The 24,010-nt window shown below is 42.1% G+C and overlaps 1 protein-coding gene across 2 annotated transcripts in view; it reads right to left on the bottom strand.

Moving 5' to 3' along the window:
* GALNT15 (polypeptide N-acetylgalactosaminyltransferase 15) overlaps nucleotides 1-24,010 on the bottom strand; it is a 41,402-nt gene that overhangs the window by 15,507 nt on the left and 1,885 nt on the right. For both annotated transcript variants that reach the window (XM_038393436.2, XM_038393435.2), the window contains 2 exons: nucleotides 19,199-19,365; nucleotides 16,815-17,019 (listed from right to left, as the gene is read on the bottom strand). In XM_038393436.2, the coding sequence (XP_038249364.1) occupies nucleotides 16,815-17,019; nucleotides 19,199-19,365 (372 nt within the window). The remainder of the gene's footprint in view (nucleotides 1-16,814; nucleotides 17,020-19,198; nucleotides 19,366-24,010) is intronic.

The raw sequence follows: 24,010 nt of genomic DNA on the forward strand, positions 1-24,010 counted from the left end.
TCAATGCCTCTTACAGCTGCCTGAGTGGGAATGGGATTGATGATTATAATTGGAACTAGACACTCCCGTTTCACTTTGCTGCTACTAGATGAACACACTCTAGTCTATTGCTTCTAGTCTAAATATTCTTACATAGATAGAACTGATAAACTAATTGTTGTAAGGTAGTTGTTTATTTTAGAATAACATTTCATTTTAGAGTGAGAGAAATTAGGAAGAGAAGTATGAATGGGGAATTATTTAGAATAAAAAATTCAAAGATGCTTGAGTAGGATGCCAGATTTTTACCTAATGTATAGTTGTGTAAATCTAGAACAGTGGGTTTTCGACCTTTTTTCATCTTGAATGTCCTTTGGAAATTCAACTTTTGGTCTGCGGACCCCTACCATAGAAATCTTAGACTGAAAACTGATTGAACAGAATTAAACTATAAATGTTTCACATGCTCAGCACAGCATTTGACACAGCATGAACCAGGGCCCTAAACAGTGGGCTTCTCTAGTAATGACAGTACTTCAAAGTTTTGACCTGTAGGTGGGAGTATTCACATACCCAATGATTGATCAGAAAAATGGAATGCCTTTTTTGGGATCTGAAATTTTATTTTCCTAGTCACCTTTCCTGGACCTCTTAGGCATAGTCTGTGGGCCACCAGGGGTCTGCATGCCATAGGTTAAAATCACTGATCTAGAATAATTGAAGTGAAGTAAATATTGTCACTCTGGATTTACACTAGTATAACTGAGATAAAATTCTGGATCTAAGGGTGTGATATTGGCATAATTCTTCTTATTATATTTTCCATTCATTTACATCTCATCCTTTCTGGATCTAGTTCTCTAATTTGTTGCCAATATCAGAGCCCAATCCTCCAATAACACTTTGACTTCAATGGGATTGTTCATGACAATAAGCACTAAAACCAGAAGTGTTTGCAAGAGATGGTCCTTTTTTTAAAACTATATGTTGTTGTTGTTTTGTTTTAAATCTTTGATCCAGACCATCAGTGCTATGCAAACAAAACTTCTGCACCACCTGGAATAGGCTCAGCCAATCAGGAAACCAGAACCAAATCAATCACAACCACCAAACCAGGTAAAAATGTGCTTTCAAAACAACCTACTCTTCTGAACATTTTGCACAATTTTGCCTACTCTCTTAATCTTTCAGAAGCAGAGTAAGTGAGGCTGTTCAAAATTTGTTCAGCAATGGAAAGATTGATATAAAACTAAAACAAGCAAGTTTTTTTTTTAAAAAAAGGACTTTTGGATAAGCATTAAATAAAAAGTTTGCACATGGAAAATTATGGAACTGAAGACAATTGATAACTCACTGGATATGCCCTATTGCACCTTACCTCAAATTCTTCAGTAAAAGAACCAGTAATGTATTTTTTCAAGTGAATTATATGCACTACAAACTGATATCTGTGTTTTAAAAATATTACTGTATAAATGATAACACCTTCAGAATTCCATGCTTCACAGGGTTTTAAGATACCATTTAGAAATTTAAGAGTCAGATCCTTAGATGCTGTCAATAAGCATAGCACTACTGAAACTAGTGGAGCTGTGCTAATTTACACCAGCTTAATCTTCAAATTGTTACAAGGTCCTTCTGATCATAAATAAGGAATCTAGCAGCTTTAATATTAGTAAAACTAATCAATATCCAATTCTTATTTTAATCAACTGTTGCCTTATCTTTCTTGTGACATTAAAGTATCCTTTCTAAAACATCTGTTTTCTGCATGTTCAATGGTGGATTTAGTGTTCGCATGGCTAGAAATGCACATTTTCAGCCAAAAGTAATTGAAAGTTGGAAGATGTTGCTTGTAATTTGTTTTGTTCTTAATTCAGTAGCTGGCAGACAGTCAGCACCTTCTCGGAACTTAGAAATGAAATGTTCACCCTGGCAGACAGCTGCTAATTTTATTCCATGGAATCTGAAGAAGAAAGGGTGAAGAGGGAGGAAGGAAACTCAAAAAGAACTGGCAACAATGCTTTGTGCAATGTGAGTGGGGCGTTATTAATTTTTGAATATTTCAAATGCCTGGAGCACATGAGACCTACGAAAAAGCAAACAAACATAATTTCCTGTTTGGGGATTTCTAAACCAAATACAATTGCAAATGAAATGTTTTCCCATTACCCTTTATGTAAGTTGTGGACATTGTGTTCTTTTCTTGTAAAAATACAAATAATAAGAGAAAAAGAAGAATTAACCATTCTGCTTAAAGTTTCATACAGACTGCTTTTAGAAGGGCTTTGTATTGATTTGTATCATGCTTTGCTGGGAAAGGAATAGATTGTTAAAATGAGCACAGGCAATGAAAACAACTGTAAAAATGTTCCTATTGTCCTCAATTCACTCTCAGAGTGGATCTTTTCCTACAAAAATGAGATTGCTCAGGAATCCAAGCTACATGTTGACTGTCTTGCTCAGGCCCAAATTTGGGGCAAGCATCTGCCTTTGGGCACTGTCTGGGCACCTGCATTTCCACTGAAATCACCTTGCAGGAAAGCTCCCAAGAAAAATAATACTGCAGAAAGTTTTAAATGAGATGGAGCTAATAGGATTAAAAGGAAGCTTCTGCAAGCAGAATGGCTAAGGCCATGGTTTAGCAAGCACTTCAGCATGGGGCTTAGCTTCAAACATGTGAAAAGTCCCTTTGAAGTTACTGGTTCTACTCACATATTTAAAATTAAACGTGCTTAAGTGCTATGCTAGATCGGGTCCAAAAATCAATATTTGTTTTTAAAAATTACAAAAAATCTACTTCCACTGTGGCCTACAAGTCTCTTAGATCAAAAGTTTCAAATTTGGGTACAAGATATCAAAATCCATATTAATTATCACCTAAATCAGTGGCCTGATTTTCAGAGGTACAGAGGTCAGTTGGGAGCTGTTTGGGTGCTCTGTACTTTTGAGAATCAAACTTCTTTTTCATGAATCATGCCTGACTTTAGCCACCCATATTTGAAAATCTTGTCTTTCGACCTTAACTTCTCTTTCTCCACCATTTTTAAAATGGGAGAAATACTTATCCAACTTTGTAAAGGGCTGTGAGATCTTCAGATGAACATACTATATAAGTGCAAAACATATTAATGAGTATTGTTCTAGACAAGTAGAGGGCCTAAAAAGAAGAGCAGAAAGAGAGACAAAGTCCATGAAGTCAGCTACATAGTTGCAGCGGACTAAGTATGTGGAAGGTTTTAAAAGCAAGGTCAGTGTTGAACAGTATACTGAAATGAATGCTGAGCTATTTGCATTATGTGAGAATGGGAGTGATAAGTTCATGCTTCTTTGTGCATGTAAGAAGGCAGGCAGCAGTTTTCTGTGAATTTTGGAATCTGGAAAGCTGGGATTTGCAGGCCCTACAGAAGGGAATTGCAGTAGTTACGCTGAGAAAAGATGAAGACATAGTTTTATACTGATTTAGCATGAAGAATGTAAATGTTTTCTACAAAAAATCAAACAAACACCTGCACACAAATTTTCTAAACAATAGAACTGTTTTTGTCTGAGCCTGCACACCTGGCAAAACTCTGATTCTAGCAACAGCAAACAGACAATGTGGCAATTTTCAGTTGCTGTAGTAATTCTTAATTATATTTAACAACAATTTTATAAATAATTGGTGATCTACATTGTAGAACCAAATGAAGGGATCCTGATTGTTAGAAGATAAATTAACTTCTTTTAACAATTTCGAAGCCTTTGGGCCCGGCTCCACAAACTCTCCGCGTTGCAATGCCTAACACCTAGAAAAATCACAGCAACCACAATGCGATTCACAAAGCCTGAGTTAGGTGCCTAGGCTCCCTCTACAATGCGTGGGGAGAGATAGGTACCTTAGAATGTGAGCTACAAAATCCAGCATGCCAGGAGGCGTGATGCCTAACATTGCCAATGAGAGATGCCGACCAGAGGGATGTGTCCTACACCCGTCTGCCTCATGAAGACAGGCGCCTCCATGATGCCTGGATTTAGGCACCTCTCTCTGCTGGCAATCCATGAACCAGGAGAAGATAGGTGCTCCTCTGCCAAACATGCTTCTGGGGTCCAATCCAGCAGACATGCTCAGAGGCTGCCTAATACCACACAAAATGAAAAGGTTCACCTTTATAACTTTTAGCCCAGTACTTAGGGAACACTTCCAGGATGTAGGAGGCCACAGGTTGAAGTCCCGCCTCCACCTGATGAAGAGAAGGGATTTGAAAAGGGTTCTGCCACCTCTCAGAAGAGTGTCTGAGCCACTGGATTATAGATTAGTCTGATATGGATCTCCCTCAATCTCTTCTATGAAAGTTGTTCCACTTCATTAAATAATTAAATACTAATTGGGCACCAGAAAGATTGCTAATGACTCTATAACCTGGTAGCTAGGGCACTCAGCTGACAAGTGCCACATCGCTGTGCAAATCCTTTCACCTCACCAGGCAGAGGGGGGACTTAAACTGGGAGGTCTCTCACATCCCATGTGAGTACCCTAACCACCTGGCTAAAGGTTATAAGGGAGGTTCCCCTCCAGCTCTTTTGTATGGAGTTAGGCAGCCTCTGAGCATGCCTACAGGATTGGGTCCCCAAGGCAAATTAAGAGTTCCCCCACTTATCTTCTCCCAGTCCAGGGATTTCACTGAGGGTTAGACAGGAGATGGGCATATACACCTATACGAAGGCAGTAATACACATGTCCAGAGGCAGAAACATAGGCACATAGGGAACTTTTACTGCAAAAGCTTAGGCGCTGAGTGAGTTTGGGTGCCTATGGGGTTAAGCAGTAGCTGAGCAGGTGGTTTGTGGATTGCAGCGATGCCTAAAAATAGAATTTAGGTGCCTAAATCTGGGGGTTTAGGCACCCAAGAACCTTTGTGGATCTGTGTTTCTGTTCCTAATTCAGTATTTGAGTATATAGTGTCCAGTAATAGAGGGAAATATCACATGATGATAGATTTTAATCTAAAATAAGGGTTGAGGAGAGGTGCATCCAGAAAGAGGTCTAGTGTGAGATACTTTGACTGCTAAAGGATGAGAAAACCCTGCCTCCCTACACTCTAAACATGGAGTCTGTGCTTTTTCACAGTCAAACCTTCCACAAAAGACATAACCAGGCTAATTTTTTCTCCATTTGGTGTTTTGAGGGGCCAAGCATCAAACCTAGTTGATATGCTTTTCCCATATGCAAAAAAGCAGCTATATCCTCTCAGTCTGAATTAATTTTATTTTAGTTTAAGGGCTGTGTGGTGGGTTATATACCTCATATTGGCACTGAAAGGGTTAACTGGAGCTAGAGAGCTTAATTAAGGCACCTGCTCGCACCTGGAGGGAGGGCTAGGTCCAACTGAAGAGGAGGCCAGCTGTGAGAGAAGCTGGGTCTTCATAAAGGAAAGGAGCACAGAGTAGTAGAAAAGGCCCAGGGAGGATACCTAGGTGAGAGGTAGCTGGGAGTTTTCTCTCTCGGGCTACAGGCAGAGAGATGGCTGGGAGGCCTGAAGCTTGCAGCCAGAACTAGAGGGGCCTGAGCCAGGAAGAAATCTGAGAGCCCACACTCTGAAATAAGAGCCAAAAAGAACTTCACAATCATTAGGCTGAGTCATTTCAGGAAGTCCTGAGAAAGGAGGGCATGGGACCTGGAAAGTTAGCCCAGGAAGCTGAGGGTGTTAGGCCTGGCCACCTGAGGCCAGGAAAACCTTGTGTGTGGACAGTTAAAAGGCAAAGGCTACAATAGCTGGTGATTCTCACTGCAGTGGGCCCAAACAATGGTTTAATATGGAGCTATGACTGATGGAGTACCAAGATATCAGGAGATATGGGGTTCTCCCTTCATGACAGGGTTTAGCAAAGTACTGGCAGCTGAGTGTGACTAGAAGTACTTGTGTGGGGATTTCCTTGGATGGTCTATGTTGAAGATCCCAGCTGAGGACCTGTGGGCCTTAGTAATTCCCCAGGAAGAGGGGTGGAAGAGAATGGAACGTTAGGTATCTTTTTATGTAGACCTGGGACAGCAGTCCTTTGAAATAGGAGAGACTTTAAAATGACATGCCTGGAGGGTCAAGTTGCAAGGAGAGGCAGGACTGGAGTGACTGTCAGCAAGGGGTACGAGAGAAGAAAGCAACTGTGCCACCACCAACTACAAATGGGCACAGTAGCAGTGAGTCCATTCTTCTACAAGAAATAACCAAAGCCAGATCTTCATGATAGAGCACAGTATGTGCACTGTCTGCAACAGGCTGCCACAGATATGAATACAAAATGGCAGCTCCAGCAGACTCCTAGAAATTTAAAGGTGCAATACACAAAACAGTAATAATTTCATAGCTATGAAACTATTGATCTGGAAGCAGAATGAAATATAAACTGGTGTAGGATGAAACTATCTGAGGGGCATCTGAACTGTTTTCCAAAACACTGTACAGGGTGTTATATTAGTCATCCCTGAACAACTGAAATGTCAAGAAATTCTTTACAAATTTGATTTGTACATGATGATACATTCTTCAAGGTAAGACAATATATTGTAGCTAACATAAGAATGGCCATACTGGGTCAGACCAATGGTTCATCTAAACCAGTATCCTGTCTTCTGACAGTGGCCAGTGCTAGATGCTGTAGAGGGAATGAACAGAACAGGACAATTATTGAGTGATCAGTCCCCCGTCATCTAGTCCCAGTTTCTAGCAGCCAGAGCTTTAGGGATGCCCAGAACATGAGGCTGCATCCCTGACCATCTTGACTAATAGCCATTGATGGACCTATCCCCCATTAATTTTTTTAATCCTTTTTTTAATCCTTTTGGCCTTCACAGTATCCCCTGGGGTTACACTTTTGGCCTTCACAGTATCCCCTGGCAATGGGTTCCACAGGTTGACTGTCTGTTTGTGAATGAGTACTTATGTTTATTTTAAACCTGCTGTCTATTAATTTCATTGGGTGACCCCTGTGTTATGTGATAGGGTAAATAACACTTCCCTATTCACTTTCTCCACATCATTCATGATTTTGTAGACTTCTATTATATCCCTCCTTTGTAGTCTCTTTTCCAAGCTGAACAGTCCCAATCTTATGAATCTCTCCTCACATGGAAGCTGTTCCATACCCCTAATAATTTTTGTTGCCCTTCTCTGTATATTTTCCGGGTCTAATACATCTTTTTTTAGATGTGGTGACCAGAACGTCACACAGTGTTCAAGGTGTGGGCATACCTTGAATTGATACAGTGGCAATATGATATTTTCAGTCTTGTTATCTATCCCTTTCCTAATGGTTCTTAACATTCTGTTAGCTTTTTTGACTGCTAGTCCACACTGGATGTTTTTAGAGAACTATCCACAATGATTCCAAGATCTTTCTTAAGTGGCAACAGCTAATTTAGACCCCCATCATTTTGTATGTATACATAATTTGGGATTATGCTTTTCAATGTGCATTACTTTGCATTTATCAACATTAAATGTCATCTGCCATTTTGATGCCCAGTCACCCTGTTATGTGAGATCCCTTTGTAACTCTTCACAGTTAGCTTTCAACTTAACTATTTTGAGTAATTTTGTATCATCTGCAAACTTTGCCCTGATCTACACTATGAGTTTAGGTCGAATTTAGCAGCATTAGGTTGATTTAACCCTGCACCTGTCCACACGACCAAGCCTGTTTTGTTGACTTAAAAGGCTCTTAAAATCGATTTCTGTACTCATCCCCGATGAGGGGAGTAGCACTAAAATCGACCTCGCTGGGTCGAATTTGGGGTAGTGTGGACGCAATTTGACGGTATTGGCCTCTGGGATCTATTCCAGAGTGCTCCATTGTGACTGCTCTGGACAGCACTCTCAACTCAGATGCACTGGCCAGGTAGACAGGAAAAGCCCCGGGAACCTTTGAATTTCATTTCCTGTTTGGCCAGTGTGGCAAGCTGATCAGCACAGGTGACCGTGCGGAGCTCATCAGCACAGGTGACCATGGAGTCCCAGAATCACAAAAGAGCTCCAGCATGGACCGAATGGGAGGTACTTGATCTGATTGTTGCATGGGGAGAAGAATCTATGCAGGCAGAACTCCGTTCCAAAAGACAAAATGCCAAGGGCGTGATGGACAGAGGCTGTGCCACGTGAAAGTTAAGGAGCTGAGGCAGGCCTACCAAAAAACAAACGAGGCAAATGGTCACTCCGGGTCAGAGTCCCATACATGCCACTTCTATGATGAGCTGCATGAAATTCTAGGGAGCACCCCTACAACTACCCCACCACTGTCCGTGGACACCTGCAAGGGGGGAGTCTCACACAACAGGGATGAGGATTTTGTGGATGAGGAGGAGGAGGAGGTTGAGGATAGCGCACAGCAGGCAAGTGGTGAATCCCTTCTCCCCAGCAGCCAGGAACTGTTCATCACCCTGGAGCCAATACCCTCCCAACCCAGGCTCCCAGACCATGAAACCGGAGAAGACACCTCTGGTGAGTGTACCTTTGTAAATATAATACAGGGTTTAAAAGCAAGCGTGTTTAATGATTAATTTCCTCTGAAGAGTTGGGATGCATTCGCAGCCAGTACAGCTACTGGAAAACTCTGTTCATGTGTCTGGGGATGGAGCGGAAATCCTCCAGAGACATCTCCATGAAGCTCTCCTGGAGATACTCTAAAAACCTTTGCAGAAGGTTTCTGGAGAGGTCAGCCTTATTCCATCCTCCATGGTAGGACACTTTTACCATGCCAAGCCAATAGCAAGTAGTCTGGAATCATTGAAGAACAAAGCATTGCAGCGAATGGGCCTGGGCTTTGTTGGCATTCAAGCAACATCTGTTCTTTATCTCTTTGTGTTAGCCTCAGGAGAGTGATATCATTCATGGTCACCTGGTTCAAATACAGGAAATTTGTTTAAGGGGACATTCAGAGGTGCCCGTTCCTGCTGGGCTGTTTGCCTTTGGCTGAAAAGAAATCATCCCTGCTGTTAGCCACGCAGTGGGGGGAGGCCCTTTCATACTGAGCTGTTTTTGTGTTTGGCTGACAAGGATCTTCTCTGATACTAGCCACGTGGTGGGGGGCGGGGGGTGAAGCGATCATCCTAGAGAATTGGGGGGGGGGTTGGGCTGTGCTGTACATTCACCCTAAAACCGCAGTCCCTCCTTTTAAATGGCCAACCCAATGGGCTTTGCTTGGTATGGGAAAGGAGGGCGCCGCTGTTTGAAACCGTTCCCACATATTATGAAGATTGAAGAAGACGAAACCCTTTGCCTTACCATAACTGCCTGCAAGCCGAATACTGTTGCCCAGCTGAGTGTGTGTGATGTCTCACATCAAACCGGCAGGCACTCAATATAAGAGGCAAAATGTGACCTTGTACCAAAAGCTCATGTGCTATGTAATGTGAATCACTTGATTCAGTGTGAAATAGTCTTCCCTTTGTTCTCTAAAATGTATCTTTTTAAATACTACTCTCCCTTTTTTCCTCCTGCAGCTGCAAATGTTTCTACGCTCCCCCCTATCATCTCTGTCCCAGAGACTAGCACAGATTAGAAGGTGAAAAAAATGCACTCGCAATGAAATGTTCTCAGAGCTCATGCAGTCCTCCCGCGCTGAAAGAGCTCAGCAGAATGTGTGGAGGCAAACAATGGCAGAGACCAGGAAAGTGTTAAATGAATGCAATGAGAGGAGGGAGGAACGTGATGAGAGGAGGCAGGAGCGCGATGAAAGGAGGCAGGATGCAATGCTGAGTCTAATAGTAGAGCAAACTGACATGCTCAGGTGTCTAGTGTAGCTGCAAGAAAGGCAGCAGGAGCACAGACCGCCACTGCAGCCCATGTATAACTGCTTGCCCTCCTCCCCAAGTTCCATATCCTCCTCCCCCAGACGCCCAAGAACACGGGGGGTTGGGGGGGAGGCTACAGGCACCCAGCCACTCCACCCCAGAGGATTGCCCAAGCAATAAAGGCTGGCATTCAATAAGTTTTGAACTGTAGTATGGCCTTGTCCTTCCCATCTCCCTCATCCACCACCCCACCTGGTGCTTCCCTCCTCACCCACTCCTCCCGGGCTACCTTGTGAGTTTTCCCCCTATTTGTGTGATGAATTAATAAAGAATGCATGATTTTGAAACAATAATGACTTTATTGCCTCTGAAAGCGGTGATTGAAGGGGGGACGTCGGTTGGCTTACAGGGAAGTAGAGTCAACCAAGGGGGCAGGTTTTCATCAAGGGAAAACAAACAGAACTGTCATATCATAGCCTGGCCAGTCATGAAACTGGTTTTCAAAGCTTCTCTGATGTGCAGGGTGCCCAGCTGTGCTCTTCTAATTGGCCTGGTGTCTGGCTGTGCGTAATCGGCCACCAGACGATTTGCCTCAACCTCCCACCCCACCATAAACGTCTCCCCCTTACTCTCACAGATATTGTGGCGCACAGAGCAAGCAGCAATAACAATGGGAATATTGGTTTCGCTGAGGTCTAACCTAATCAGTAAACTGTGCCAGCGAGCTTTTAAACGTCCAAATGCACATTCCACCACCATTCTGCACTTGCTCAGCCTATAGTTGAACTGCTCCTTACTACTGTCCAGGATGCCTGTGTGTGGCTTCATGAGCCATGGCATTAAGGGGTAGGCTGGGTCCCTAAGGATAACTATCGGCATTTAAACATCCCCAACGGTAATTTTCTGGTCTGGGAAGTAAGTTCCTTCCTGCAGCTGTTCAAACAGACCAGAGTTCCTGAAGATGCGAGCGTCATGCACCTTTCCCAGCCATCCCACGTTGATGTCTGTGAAACGTCCCTTGTGATCCACCAGTGCTTGCAGCACCATTGAAAAGTACCCCTTGCGGTTTACATACGGGCTGCCAAGGTGCTCCGGTCCCAAGATAGGGATATGCGTTCCGTCTGTCGCCCCACCAGAATTAGGGAACCCCATTGCAGCAAAGCCATCCACTATGACCTGCACATTTCCCAGAATCACTATGCTTGATAGGAGCAGCTCTGTGATTGCGTTGGCTACTTGGATCACAGCAGCCTCCACAGTAGCCTTACCCACTCCAAATTGATTCCCAACTGACTGGTAGCTGTCTGGAGTTGCAAGCTTCCAGAGGGCTATCACCACTTGCTTCTTAACCTTGAGGGCTGCTCTCATCTTGGTATTCTTGCGCTTCAGGGCAGGGGAAAGCAAATCACAAAGTTCCATGAAAGTGCCCTTACGCATGCGAAAGTTTCGCAACCACTGGGAATCATCCTAGACCTGCAACGCTATGCGGTCCCACCAGTCTGTGCTTGTTTCACAGGCCCAGAATTGGCATTCCATGGCATGAACCTGCCCCGTTACCACCATGATGTCCAAGTTGCCAGGGCCCGTGCTTTGAGAGACGTCTGTGTCCATGTCCTCATCACTATCGTGATCGCGCTGTCGTAGCCTCCTCGCCTGCTTCTGCACATACTGCAGGATAATGTGCAAGGTGTTTGCAATGTTCACAACAGCAGCGGTGAGCTGAGCAGGCTCCATGCTTGCCATAGTATGGTGTCTGCAGGAGAGCAGAATTGCGGTGGATGATGACAGATGCCATGAAAATAGATATTTATATAGAACGACGAGAGGTCCTGCAAGGTGGATTCATGGCACCGGAAGAGTGGAGTTGCAGCAGAAGCGGTGGACGATGATGGTTAGCACCGTACACATTTCCCAAGGAAGAACACAAGTACCCAGGAGCACATGACAGACAACATGGAGAAATTTGCTATGGAGACAAGAGCAGCAGAGCAGAGTTGCAGCAGAAGCAGTGGATGACGACGGTTAGCAGTCCTACTGCACCATCTGCTGACAGCAGTATGGCGTCTGCATGGAAAAAGGCATGAAACAATTGTCTGCCGTTTTCACGGAGGGCGGGGCAACTGACGACATGTACCCAAAACCACCTATTGCAATGTTTTTGCCCCATCAGGCATTGGGAGCTCAACCCAGAATTCCAATGGGCAGCGGAGACTGCAGGAACTATGGGATAGCTACCCACAGTGCAATGCTCCAAAAGTCAACGCTAGCCATGGTACTGTGGACGCACTCCACCAGCTTAATGCGCTTAGTGTGGACATATGCAATCGACCGTATAAAATTGATTTCTAAAAATCGACATCTATAAGATTGACCTAATTTCGTAGTGTAGACATACCCTTTGCCACATACTGTTTACCCCTTTTTCCAGATCATTTATGCATATGTTGAATAGCACTTGTTCCAGTACAGATCCTTGGGGGACCCCACTACTTACCTCTCTCTATGATGAAAACTGACCCTATTCTCATTATTCTTACCCTTTGTTTCCTATCTTTTTACTGCTGCACTGTTTCATAGTAAATCTATATTTATGGTTCAAAGAATTCATCCTAAACAAGTCTGTCTTGAGGGTGTGTGCACATGGTAATTATTTTAGGAAGATATTGTGGTTTCTGGGAAAAGAATTTTGATAAGATTATCAACTAAAGCCTGAAAACCAAAAAATAACACACACTAGTCAAGTACCCCTGCTAAGTGAATTCAGTAATCCAATAAGGTGTATAGTGATCCTTTTTCAATAAGGATGGAAAGAATTCTATAATTATCCCTCCTTTCTCTAGAACCTTTTATCACAAGGTATTCCAAAGGGCTACAGAACCTTAGGCAGGATGTTTTTCTGGGTGAGCCATAGGCTGGTGACTCAGGAGCCCTGGGTTCCGTTCCTAGCTCTGCCACAGGCTTCCTTAGAAAAATTCACTTCACTTCCCACTTCCTCATCTGCGAAATGGGAATAACACTGTTTATCTGCCTCAGATGGGTATTTGAAAAATACCTGAAATCCTTGGGGAGAGGAACTATTTAATCAAGAAATAATATGTTACATTCATAGATGGAGCTGGCAGTCACGCCTATAGTTTAGCTTGCCTAACATTTTGCTGTTGAAACTTACATATAAGGAGCACTTTGATGATCCCGACTGAAATGTAGCCCTCTCTGAGATGGAATTCAGTGATACACACTAACACAACCCAACGTCTGAGGACAGGAAATGGAAAATGACACCCATAGCTAAATCTTTAGGGAATGTAGGCAGGCGCTAGGCAGCATGACGTTGGCATTTGTGTGGCATGATACCTGAGGGCATTGTACTGTGGAAATTAGTTTATCTTGGATGAAACAAATTATACTTGTCTTAGTTAAAGATCCCATGGCATTTTCCCCAAGAAATAAGGTTACCATTGATATCCTGCATAAATTCCAATTCTATTAATTACACACTGCCTACAAGTCAGTGGGAACTGCAGGTGTACAGCAGGTCTGAAAATCAGGTGTCCAAGGTGAGCACCTAACAACTGAGGCATCCTAAAGTTAGTGGGCACTTCTGAAAACAATTAGCCTGATTCATCAGATCCACTTCGTGGAGCACCTAAGTATTTCTTAGGGGTCTGCCATTGATCCTCATGGAGCCTTGGAGAATGGGAACCTTTCTATATATAGAATCTATCAATATTCTCTATTTTAATGCTTAAAAATCTACAGAAAAGGATACAATTCCATATGGTTTTTTTTTTAATAATTCCTATACAAACCTACTGGTTTCATACCCGTTAAATTGTATAGGTCTTTGCCATAAGAGACTGGGGCCTTGACTTACTCTGAGGTTTTATCAACAGGTGTAGATACACCAATATAGCTACACTAATACAAGCCCTCAATTGCACAGGCATAAACTGTGATTTGCTCCTGATTTGAAACTTGTACAGTTGCACCAGAGCAGCTAGAACTGTGTAGTTGCACTAGTGTCTAAAACTCCCAGTGCAGAAAGTGAGCTGGCTTGGGATTACCATGTAATTAGTCAGTATTTTATATGACAAGGAATCTGTGCTTACCTGTATTAGATTACTATTTTCACCAGCTCCTTCTGCGTTAAGATAATAAATGCAACTCGGGAGACCTGCATTCATAGTAAAGTTTCGAAGCTGTATTAAGTCAATGTTCAGTTGTAAACTTTTGAAAGAACCATAATGTTTTGTTCAGTTATGAACAACCTCCATTCCTGAGGTGTTCATAACTCTGAGGTTCTACTGTAAGTGCAAAGTATTATTAAACCATCTTTCTGCTGCTTATTCTTCTAACTTGCTTTTTGCAACATGAATGATTCACGAATGTGTTTTGAATCTTGGGACTGCATGATTTTCACAAATATCTGAAATTGTTTGCTTATGACTATTTCCTTGATATCAGAAATAGAAGACTAAAAGTATGATGCTGTTGCCAGAAGCCTATATTTTGTATTTCAAAAGGAATAACTTAACTAGAGTTGAAGCTGTCTGTGTAGATAAAGTATGTGATTCTGCCTTCATGTTGGATATTACATTAATATCAGATTTGTCTCCCTGTAGTAAGTTAGTCTGAATTTATTTATATATATATATAAAAATAAAATTTGTTTTGTTCTTTCTTTTCCTTTTTAATATTAGATCTAGGAGAGCATTGGATTGTTATTGGTTGGAACACCTGCAAAGGTTCAGACATCAGAAAGGCAGTATATAACCTGGGCAGTTGCTGAGTCACTTTCTGTAGCTGATGGAGTACTCTCCTACGCTAAAGCACTTTCTTTTACAGCTAAAGTGAGTGAGTGACAACTTAATTAGTGCACAATGAGGAAAAGAGGTGGGTGTTTTGTGAGTCAGTGAAACTTTGTTTTCTGCTTCACTATTGTATAAGGAGATGAATATAGATTCAATTTCACAGTTCCTTACCTGCTTAATGAATTCAAGCTTATTATACTAATGCCTTGCACTTCCATAGCACCTTCCATCCAAGCACCTCAAAGACTTTATGAAAAATAATGATATAACTTCCCTCGCACCATCACCTCCATCGGATTGATGGCATTATCATCATTTTACAGATGAGAATAGTGAGACATGGTGAGGTTAATGATTTGCCAACTGTCTTAGCAAGCCAATGCAGAACCAAGACTAGAACCCATCTCTCCTGACTGTCAACCCTGTCTCTTAACTACTATACAATGCTCCCTTGCTTGGAGTAGGAACACTTCTGCTATGGTATTTAGAAAGGGATGATTTAGGCCACTACTGTTTTCAAAATCAGGCTACATTTCTATTCATGGGCCACAAATCCTGCAGCCTTTATTCAGGACTTAAATCCTGGTTCCCTGTACAAAACCGGAGTAAACAATCAGCACATTGGCTCTGCACAAGGGTTGTTGGTGTGTGCTGTAGGAGTCGGAAGCCTTTCCCATGGGTCACAAGGCACCAGTGAAGCTGCTCCATGACCACTATGGAAGCCTCGGGATGACAGTAGCATTGGTGACTTCCTCACTCTCTTGCCATGGGGAATTTTAGCCAGTGAATCAGTGTGGCATGAATTTGTGCCATTGGATCCAGGGGCCATGCCTCATCTCCTGCTCTTGTAATTCCCCTGTGAAGTGGCATGTAAAAAGCTTCCATAGAACAGTGCGTCACTGTGACACTCCTTTAAGGGTTTCTGTAGCTCTTTTAGGGTATATCTACATTGCAATCAGGAGATATGATTGCAGCATGTGCAGACATTGGATACTAGGTCAAAGCCAGCTTGAGTCACAATAGCAATGAAGCTTCAGCAGCATGGGTCACAAATAATCCAGAAGACAAAGCAATCTGCTTTTACTGGGAGAACCTTTTAGAAAAGGGCAGACATGGAATCCTAGAACAGTATTGTATTCCATATACTTACAGCATCTTTCATTTTGCATTTGAACAATGCAATCATATCTAAAAGCGAACATGAATGAATTTAAAAGCAGACATTGTTAGCAGTAAAAGCAGCCTATTTCATTGCCTGGGAACAACCTTGTTTGCATCTTCTTACTATGGTTACTTACTGATCTAGTAAGTGTTTTAAAGGAGGCATTATATTTTTCTTTTCAAAATACACCCAAACCGCCTCAGCAATTCATTGTATTACAAACAGTCTTAGTTTACTGTTATGTTACAGAATTTAATGTTCAAACATTTACTTTTCAGTGGCTTCAGAATTCTTTCTTTATTAAAGAATATGTACTTAGTGCATATGATTCTTGAAACACTTCAGTAACCTAACCTCTTTGTGATGCTTGATGATTGCTGAATGCTGATCACAGCCATGCTTTATCTCTATTTGTCTTTGTGAACTTGGTGTTGGTGAAATAGCTAGGATTTAGGCAGCCCTAAAAGTCTTCTGTTTTTCCATGAACCAGCCACAGGTACAATGTGGGAGAAAGCAATGCAGCCCTTCCCACCCTGCCCTGTCAATGTGCATCAGCTGTGACCTGACAGGAGCATCTCACAGGAGGAGAAGATAATCCAGCCTCTGGTCCTTTCAATCCTTGGCCTCGCTACTGCAACAAATGCAGCAAATAATGCCAACTGTTATAGCAGTTTCTCTGATGGATGCTTGTCATGTGTTGCTTGCTGTCTGGGATTGCCAACTCATTTCATGTTGGCCACCATATGTGCCAATACTAGTGAATTCAGACACAGACTATATTTCCTCTAGGCAGCCCTAGAGAGAAAGGGTTTGGTAGTGTGTCTTATTAATTGCCTGATCTGTCTAGTCTCCTAAATTTCAGGTTAATGCACGTGGAGTAAAAGTAAAATAACACACTATGGATAAAGGGATGAAGAGACCAAGGGAAAAATGAATTTTAAGAGATCACGAGTGTTGTCCTGTTATCAGGAATTAGTATAAACTTGTGCATTATGAACAATATAAATAGTTCAAGGATCACAGTTCTTCCCGGTGACACACTTCCTTCTAACAAGCATCTAAACATTTTGTACACTAAGCCCAAAGGGATATTTACCTGTCAGTGGCTAGTCTGCCCAACAGGGGTTCTAACCAGCCTGTGTGACACTCACAGTGGGAGTCCATGAAGACCAGCACATCCCCAGTTGCCCGTGCAGCTCCCAGCATACGACCCTGGATGACCCCGAGCCTCTTGTTGCTCCTGATCAATTTCACACCATCCAGCTTGGAGATGTATTCACTCAGGGCTGACTTCAGATGCCCTGCAATAAATATAATAATCATTCAGATTTTAGTGCTGTTTCAATCTGTCACCAAAAAACCAAAACCAAAAACAATTTGTGGCAAAAATGGTACTCCCCAGTTAGTAAAATGATTTCTGGGTTAGCTTTGTATTCATTCTTCTCATCCATGCAGGGAGTATAGGGGAGCAAAGCCTCATTTCCAACTCCTATTTAGCTAAGTCAGTCCTTTCTAGCTTGCAGTTCTGGGCATGGGGGCTGTGCTGAGCCACCCTTTCCTTCTCCCCTCCCGCCCCTGCTGTGAAGAAATTGGGTAGGGAATGATGGAACCATGATTTTGCCTCCCCACAAGTCAGGCAGGAGAACTGGCTGGGCATACTGGAAGGCGTGTGCAGGCCCCTGGAAAGCAGTGCAGTACACTACTCTCCCCACGTGACATCATTGTGAAAGGGGAAGAGTTGGGAAGGAATGATGACTTTCTCAGTCACAGTTCCTCTTGAGGCTACTCCTTGGGCAGTGAATCTTAACCACCAATTTATATGCCAAGGGCACAATCTAGCATTTTATTTTTAATGTGGTGTTGGTTTAAAAACAGACGCAAGGTGAAGTGAATTTAGAACTTGTAATAGATGTTGGACTAACACAGTTTTGGAGACTGAAGTCCTCTGTTTTCAATAGGGACAAGCCAGGAGTAATGTGACTTTCCCTTACATTTCCCTACTTTTGTGTCCTTCCATTATAGACTGGAAGAACAAACTCTGAGGTGAGAGTGTAATTTACTAGCAGTGAAGAATCCATATTGTCCCAGAAGCAATCTAAGGCAGAAGACCTCCCTGCAAGCAGTGTTATCAGAAACAATGCGTGGGGAGGGGGGAGAAACACTGGTCACATGTCCCCCAGATTTGCTACTTGGCTTGTACTGAGCATGTTCACATGGACTGAACATACTCAATAACATTTGCTAAAGCCACTGCTCCCCTCTGCCCTCCCCACTGTCAGCAAGTATGGGTCATCTCTGAATGTTACCACCAGCTTTCCCCAAATTATCACAAGTCTCATGACATCTGTTCTTTTTCTTAAAGTTGCAGCTCCTTGAATTCTATAAGAATCTCAGCTTTCATTGGGAAAAAAATTGTTCTGCATTTGGAAAGAAGCAGGATGTTGCACTTTGTCACATGAGGATGAGGAGGTACTTTCCAGTCCATTAGTAACTAAGGTGTCTTTAAGCAGCATCTTCTAGGGATAAACATATTTAAATCAGCAGGCCCAGATTACTTGCACCCCATGGATTTTAAAAAAGCTGGCTGAGGACATCTCTGGGCCACTGATATTAGTTTTTAATAAATCTTGGATTAATGGGAAAATTCCAGAAGACTGAAAGAATGCTAAGGTTGTGCCAATATTCGGAAATGGCAAATAAGATGACTTGGCTAACTGTAGGCCAGTTAGCCTGATATCAGTCCTAGGAAAAATAATAGAAAAGCTGATTGTCATTAATCTTATTCCCATCCTCTATTAATCAACATGGTTTTATGGAAAAGAGGTACTATCAAACTAACTTGATTTCATTCTTTGAGATTATAAATTAGGTTGATAATGGTAACTGCATGGATGTGATATACTTAGACTTTTGTAAAGTGTTTGACTTAGTACAACATGTCATTTTCATTTAAAAAATTAGCACTATCCAATATTTAAAAAGCACACATTAAATGGATTGAGAACTGGCTAACTGAGGCATTTCAAAAAGTAGTTGTAAATGGGGAGTCATCATCAAATGGGGGTGTTTACCATGCAGAGATTAGTTTGTGGTCCACCATTATTCAGCCTTTATCACTGATCTGAAAGTAAAATATAAAATCACTAGTGATTAAAATTTGTGGTTGACACAAAGATTGGTGGAGTGGGATGTAATGACTAGGACAGGGCAGTCATGCAGAGCAATCTGTTTGGTGAACTGTGTTTAAAAATAAAGGCTTTAAAACTATTGGAAATGACAGGAAAACATAAACACTTTCAAACGTAGGATGAAGCTGAATTTTAGGGGAGGAAAAGTAAAATTTGGCAACCAGTTTTCTCTATATTTAGCTTGCTTTTGGAGGGTCCTTCTAGTTCCATTCTCCCTGACCTTGCCATGCAGTATTACAACTTCCTTCCAAGAGCTTGAAAATAGAATTTAGGGAGAGCAAAAGGGAGCTACCTTGTTGACTGAGGTCATCGACAAGGATAATTTCCTTCAGAGAGGCCCTTGGGGCTGTGTCCATAACACTGTGCACAGTTCTCAAGAGAGTAGACCAGGCTTCGTCACGGAAACAGATGATGACACTAGCAGTAGGAAGGCTGGGGTCATAGTCCTGTTGCAGACAGCTGTATGTGATAGAATGAGAGTGGCACAATATGGAAGGTTGCAACGCTTTTTTTTTTTGCTTACTTCTTATTATGAACACATCCATTTCTCTGAGGCTGAAAGTCACAATCTACCCTTACTTCATTGCAGACAGCTCAAAATCTTTGCTCAGGGTGAAGTGATGGTTAAAAAAGCAAACAAACTGTTAGGATGTCTAATGAATGGGATAGAGAATAACAGTGAAAATATTATAATGGCATTATAGAGAACAATAGTTTGCGTTCACCTGGAACATTGTGCTTGGTTCTGGTCATCCTACTTTGAAAAAGACAGAGCTGAAATAGAAAGGGTCCAGACAGACAACAAAAAGGATTGGAAACATGGAAAGACTTTAAAGATTTAAAGATGGGGCAAATAAGGAATAAGATAGAAATTAATTAATTAATGGCAGGTTTCCGAGTAGCAGCCGTGTTAAGTCTGTATCCGCAAAAAGAACAGAAGTACTTGTGGCACCTTAGAGACTAACAAATTTATTAGAGCATAAGCTTTCATGGGAAGTGGGCTGTAACCCACAAAAACTTATGTGCTAATAAATTTGTTAGTCTCTAAGGTGCCACAAGTACTCCTGTTCTTTTTTAAATTAATTAATGTTATAGAGGAGGTCAGTCTGATGCGCCTATTTTCCTATTCTCACAAAACAAGAACAATTTTTTGTCTGTTCCTTGAAAATCAACAACTTTTAAATGGATACTACTAATTTACACAATGCATAATAAGCCTGTGTAACTCATTGCCACATGATATTATTGAAACGTGGTATGATCAAAGAAAGATCAGATGTTTATATGGATAATGAAAACATTTATAATTACATTACATAGGTTAAATATATTTTTTTTCTAAAAAGGGTATAAATTCAAAAAGGGTTATGGTTCAGGGCATAAGCCATCCATTGACAGATGGAGGTTAAGCAGAAACTCTCTGAGTGGGCAGGTTATTCTATAATTGTCTACTTCAAGATTTCTTCCTTTCAGGTTTTTGGTACTGGCCAGTTTCAGAGACAGGATTTCTGACCAGAAGGCTCACTGTTCTGATCTGGTGTGGCATTCCCACATGGGGTATATTCCTGATCCTGTTGACGTTAATGGGAGTTTTGCCATTGAATTCACTGAGGCCAGAATTTCACTCATGAAAGACACACATTGGGCCAAATTAATTAACAAATTAACAATTGTTGGGCCAAATTAATCTATGGTGTAACTTTATTAAAGGCAATGGGATCAATATGGCCCAGGTTTTGGTTTTTTTTTTGCTTAATGTCTTTGTGTTGTCACTTAAGACAGGAGAAAAGGGATAAACCCAGTGTCTTGAAGGGGGCAATTTGTGTTTCCAAGCAGAAGAATATGATTTAACAATTGTATTCAGAGACAGGGAAGGGAAAGCAAGAAACTGATGCAGCCTCTGAACCAGGAGCAACAAATACTGCCATAACCAACTGTGGATTTTTGCCATAATCCCATAATGCTTTGCAACTTCTAGTGTTGTCATGACAAGAAAGTTGATGCTATTTTGTGGGGTGTGGATCAGAAAAGGACTGAAAATGACTGCTCTGGACTATGAAGCCTAGCTGATGTGGCATTCAGTTGCCATGGTGATTGGCAAGGAATTAAAAATACAGATAACTAGTCTTCAGTTAAATGAGGAGCTGTTGGCGCATGAAACTCCTTTTCTATACTTCGGGGCAGCTGCACAGACTGTCAAGAAGGGGCCCATATCTGGCTGATCATTTCAAACAAGTAAAGGTCATGACTGATAAGGGAGAGAGCAGAGGATTCTAATCTGACCGATGAACAATACTGAATTGTGGTCAACACTACATGAATTCAGACAAGGCAAGGGCACCGTCAAAGGAGACTCCTACTCGGCTTCAGAAAAATATCCTATTGAGATTCAATTCCCAGCAGCACTTCAGTGGAAGCTGTAGTTTTGTGAGGTAATTTAAAACATTTTAGACATTTTGTATGTTTGCATTTGCCTGGGTACATAATATTTGACATTTAATCCCAAGAGAGAACAACAGTAGTTTGTGGACAAGGCCCTGTCATAAAGTCAAGATGAGAAGCTTGACTCACCCCCATTGTCCAGGGGGAGGCTAACTGCACCTGGGAAAGCAGAAAGCAGGTGTTCTCAAAGGTGGCAAATGCACCCCTGGGGGATGATAATGGAAGGGTATTGAGCATTTGTACCTTCAGGGTCCTGGTAAATGAGAGTAGCATTAAAGTACAATAGACCCCATTAGTGGAGAATTCCCAGGGGCTAGGTGTGGTCACCTGGCCACGAGCTCTCCCCAGCCAGAAAAGTAAATGGGATTACATGAGGTATGATTTTGTCCTATTAATAAGTTTTAGTGAGAGGGTGGAGTGCATGTTGGCAGAGATCCCGGACTTCTATTCACACATGTTTTGAAAAGTACCACCGACATGCACCAGGGATACTCAGGAAAGACTGTGGTTGTATGGAGCAATGCTCGATGTGTAAGGTTGTGAAGTGTAGCTGCAGAGGTCAAAGGGGCCACCCTCCACATTGGATGGTCGAGTCCAAGACTTTATGGACAGCGCATGAGTGGCAGGCTGCAGTGAACAGCAGGCAATTTAGTTGTTCCAGTGCACTGCTTTAATGCAAAAGACAATGCAACGGTTTAGTGTCAGCTCTAAGGGACAGCACTTCTAAGAGTATGTTCTATGACAAACTCCATACATCTTAAAGCTGATTTATTAGTAGATGAAATATATAGAAGTGGGGGTTTATCATTATTATTTTGCAGCCTGCAAGTATGTTAGGTGCCTCAAAATAAGTAGGTATGGTCCCTGCCATAACACTTTACACGTAACTTCAGACAGGCTGCAACAAAGGGAGATTGTATAGAAATAACTCTCTGGAACACTTCTAGCTGGTTTTGGTTGGGTAATTATAGAGGTCCTGATTTACCCCTGCACTGCTCTAGTTTTCCATCCGTGTAACTCAGCTGAAATAAAAACAAATTAAAGATAATGTATACCAAACACTGTTAGCAAATATGGAAAACATCCCCTAGGTCTTGAAGTTTGTCTCCTCAAACATGGACTGCCATTTGGCTCTAGCCATGAGAAAATGACCACTGCAAAAGATATGTGAAACCTCTTGCTTGCGTAGGGCCAGATCATGTCTTTTTGGTATGCTGCACTACTCAAAGGGGATGCATCAGAGACACTCTGCCTCAGAAAGGCAGGATGCCTCTTAGAGCTCTCCCAATGCTCTGGGGAGCATGGAAGATGCTATATCCCTCTAAGACTTGCTACATGACCCATCTCACATGGCTAGCCAGATCAGAGGGAGGCAGAGCTATGGCTCTACTTATTTTCTCTCCCCTCCTACACCACATTCTGGAGTCACACCCCCTCAGATGATAATTGGAGTAGCAGTGAGTTCCGGAGCTGCTATTTTGCTTTAAGGAATCCATTCAGGAAGGGGGATTGATGCTCTCTCTGTCCTCCACTGCCTACTTGGCTAGGTACCAGATAGAACCTCACCCATCAAGACCAACTGATGCACAGACTAACTACTAGTGAACTTTTCACTAGATCTTTTTAGCAGGCTATAGCCCTGTAATCTACCCATGCCTCAGTTCCCCCATGTGTAAAATGGGAATAATCCTTCCCTACCTCTCAGGGGTGTTGTGAGATAAAATTAATTAATGACTGGAAGGTATTCAGATACTATGTTGATGAGGGTTATATGACTACCACGACATAAAGAGGAGAGCTTACAATCTAACCAAACAAGACGAAGTGTAGGAGGCCCAGAGATTTTCTGTTATTCTCTGCCCTTTCCATAGTGTTAGTGGTATCATCAGCTCCTGCAGGGAATACACAAAACTGTCCACAGAATATAATAGAAAATAATGTTATTGCTTTACTAACTGAGTGGCACTGGACACCCAACAGATCAACGCTTTTATAGCTCTTTGGACATGCATCAAATGCCCTGGCATTCTGTTCACATTAAGTGCACTGCAAAATATTCAACAGTCAGGGAGCAAAGTGACACCCAAGCAAGATTCTGCCCACAGTGACACCCAAGCAAGCCTCAATAACTATATGCAGGGGTAACTCAGTGCTGAATTTGGCCCAAGTTGTTTTGCTTATTTCAGTCCCCAAACAGTCAGTGGTCTCGCACAAGTGAAATTCAGAGCAGAATCTGGGCCATTGCCTACATATGAAGCACTCTGAGAACAAAGGACAGCATCAGCTGAATAGACTATAGTAAATAAATAAGTTTAAGTATATGTGATTATTTAACAAAAGACACCTAAACAAGCATAAATAAGGTCCTTATATTGGCATCTTATGGCTAGCACAATTCATCTGCATAGCTTGCCTTTCCTACAGACCAACCAGCCCCGTAATTCTCACATACCAACAGATGGCTAAATAGCACTGACTGGCCCTGGCACCTGTTAAATAAAACAGCCAACTGCAACATTTTCCCATTTTGATATGTGCCAGCAGAGGCCGCCATACTCCTCATTAAATGAGCAGGCTAATAAATAAGTGCACTCACAGGTTGAAAAGTCAGAACTTGTTGGCTACCTGCGTGAAGTAGGACGATTGCCTCTGCCGCTGAAAG

This window comes from Dermochelys coriacea, chromosome 2 (genome assembly GCF_009764565.3).
Source record: "Dermochelys coriacea isolate rDerCor1 chromosome 2, rDerCor1.pri.v4, whole genome shotgun sequence".
Classification (NCBI taxonomy): Eukaryota; Metazoa; Chordata; order Testudines; family Dermochelyidae; genus Dermochelys; species Dermochelys coriacea.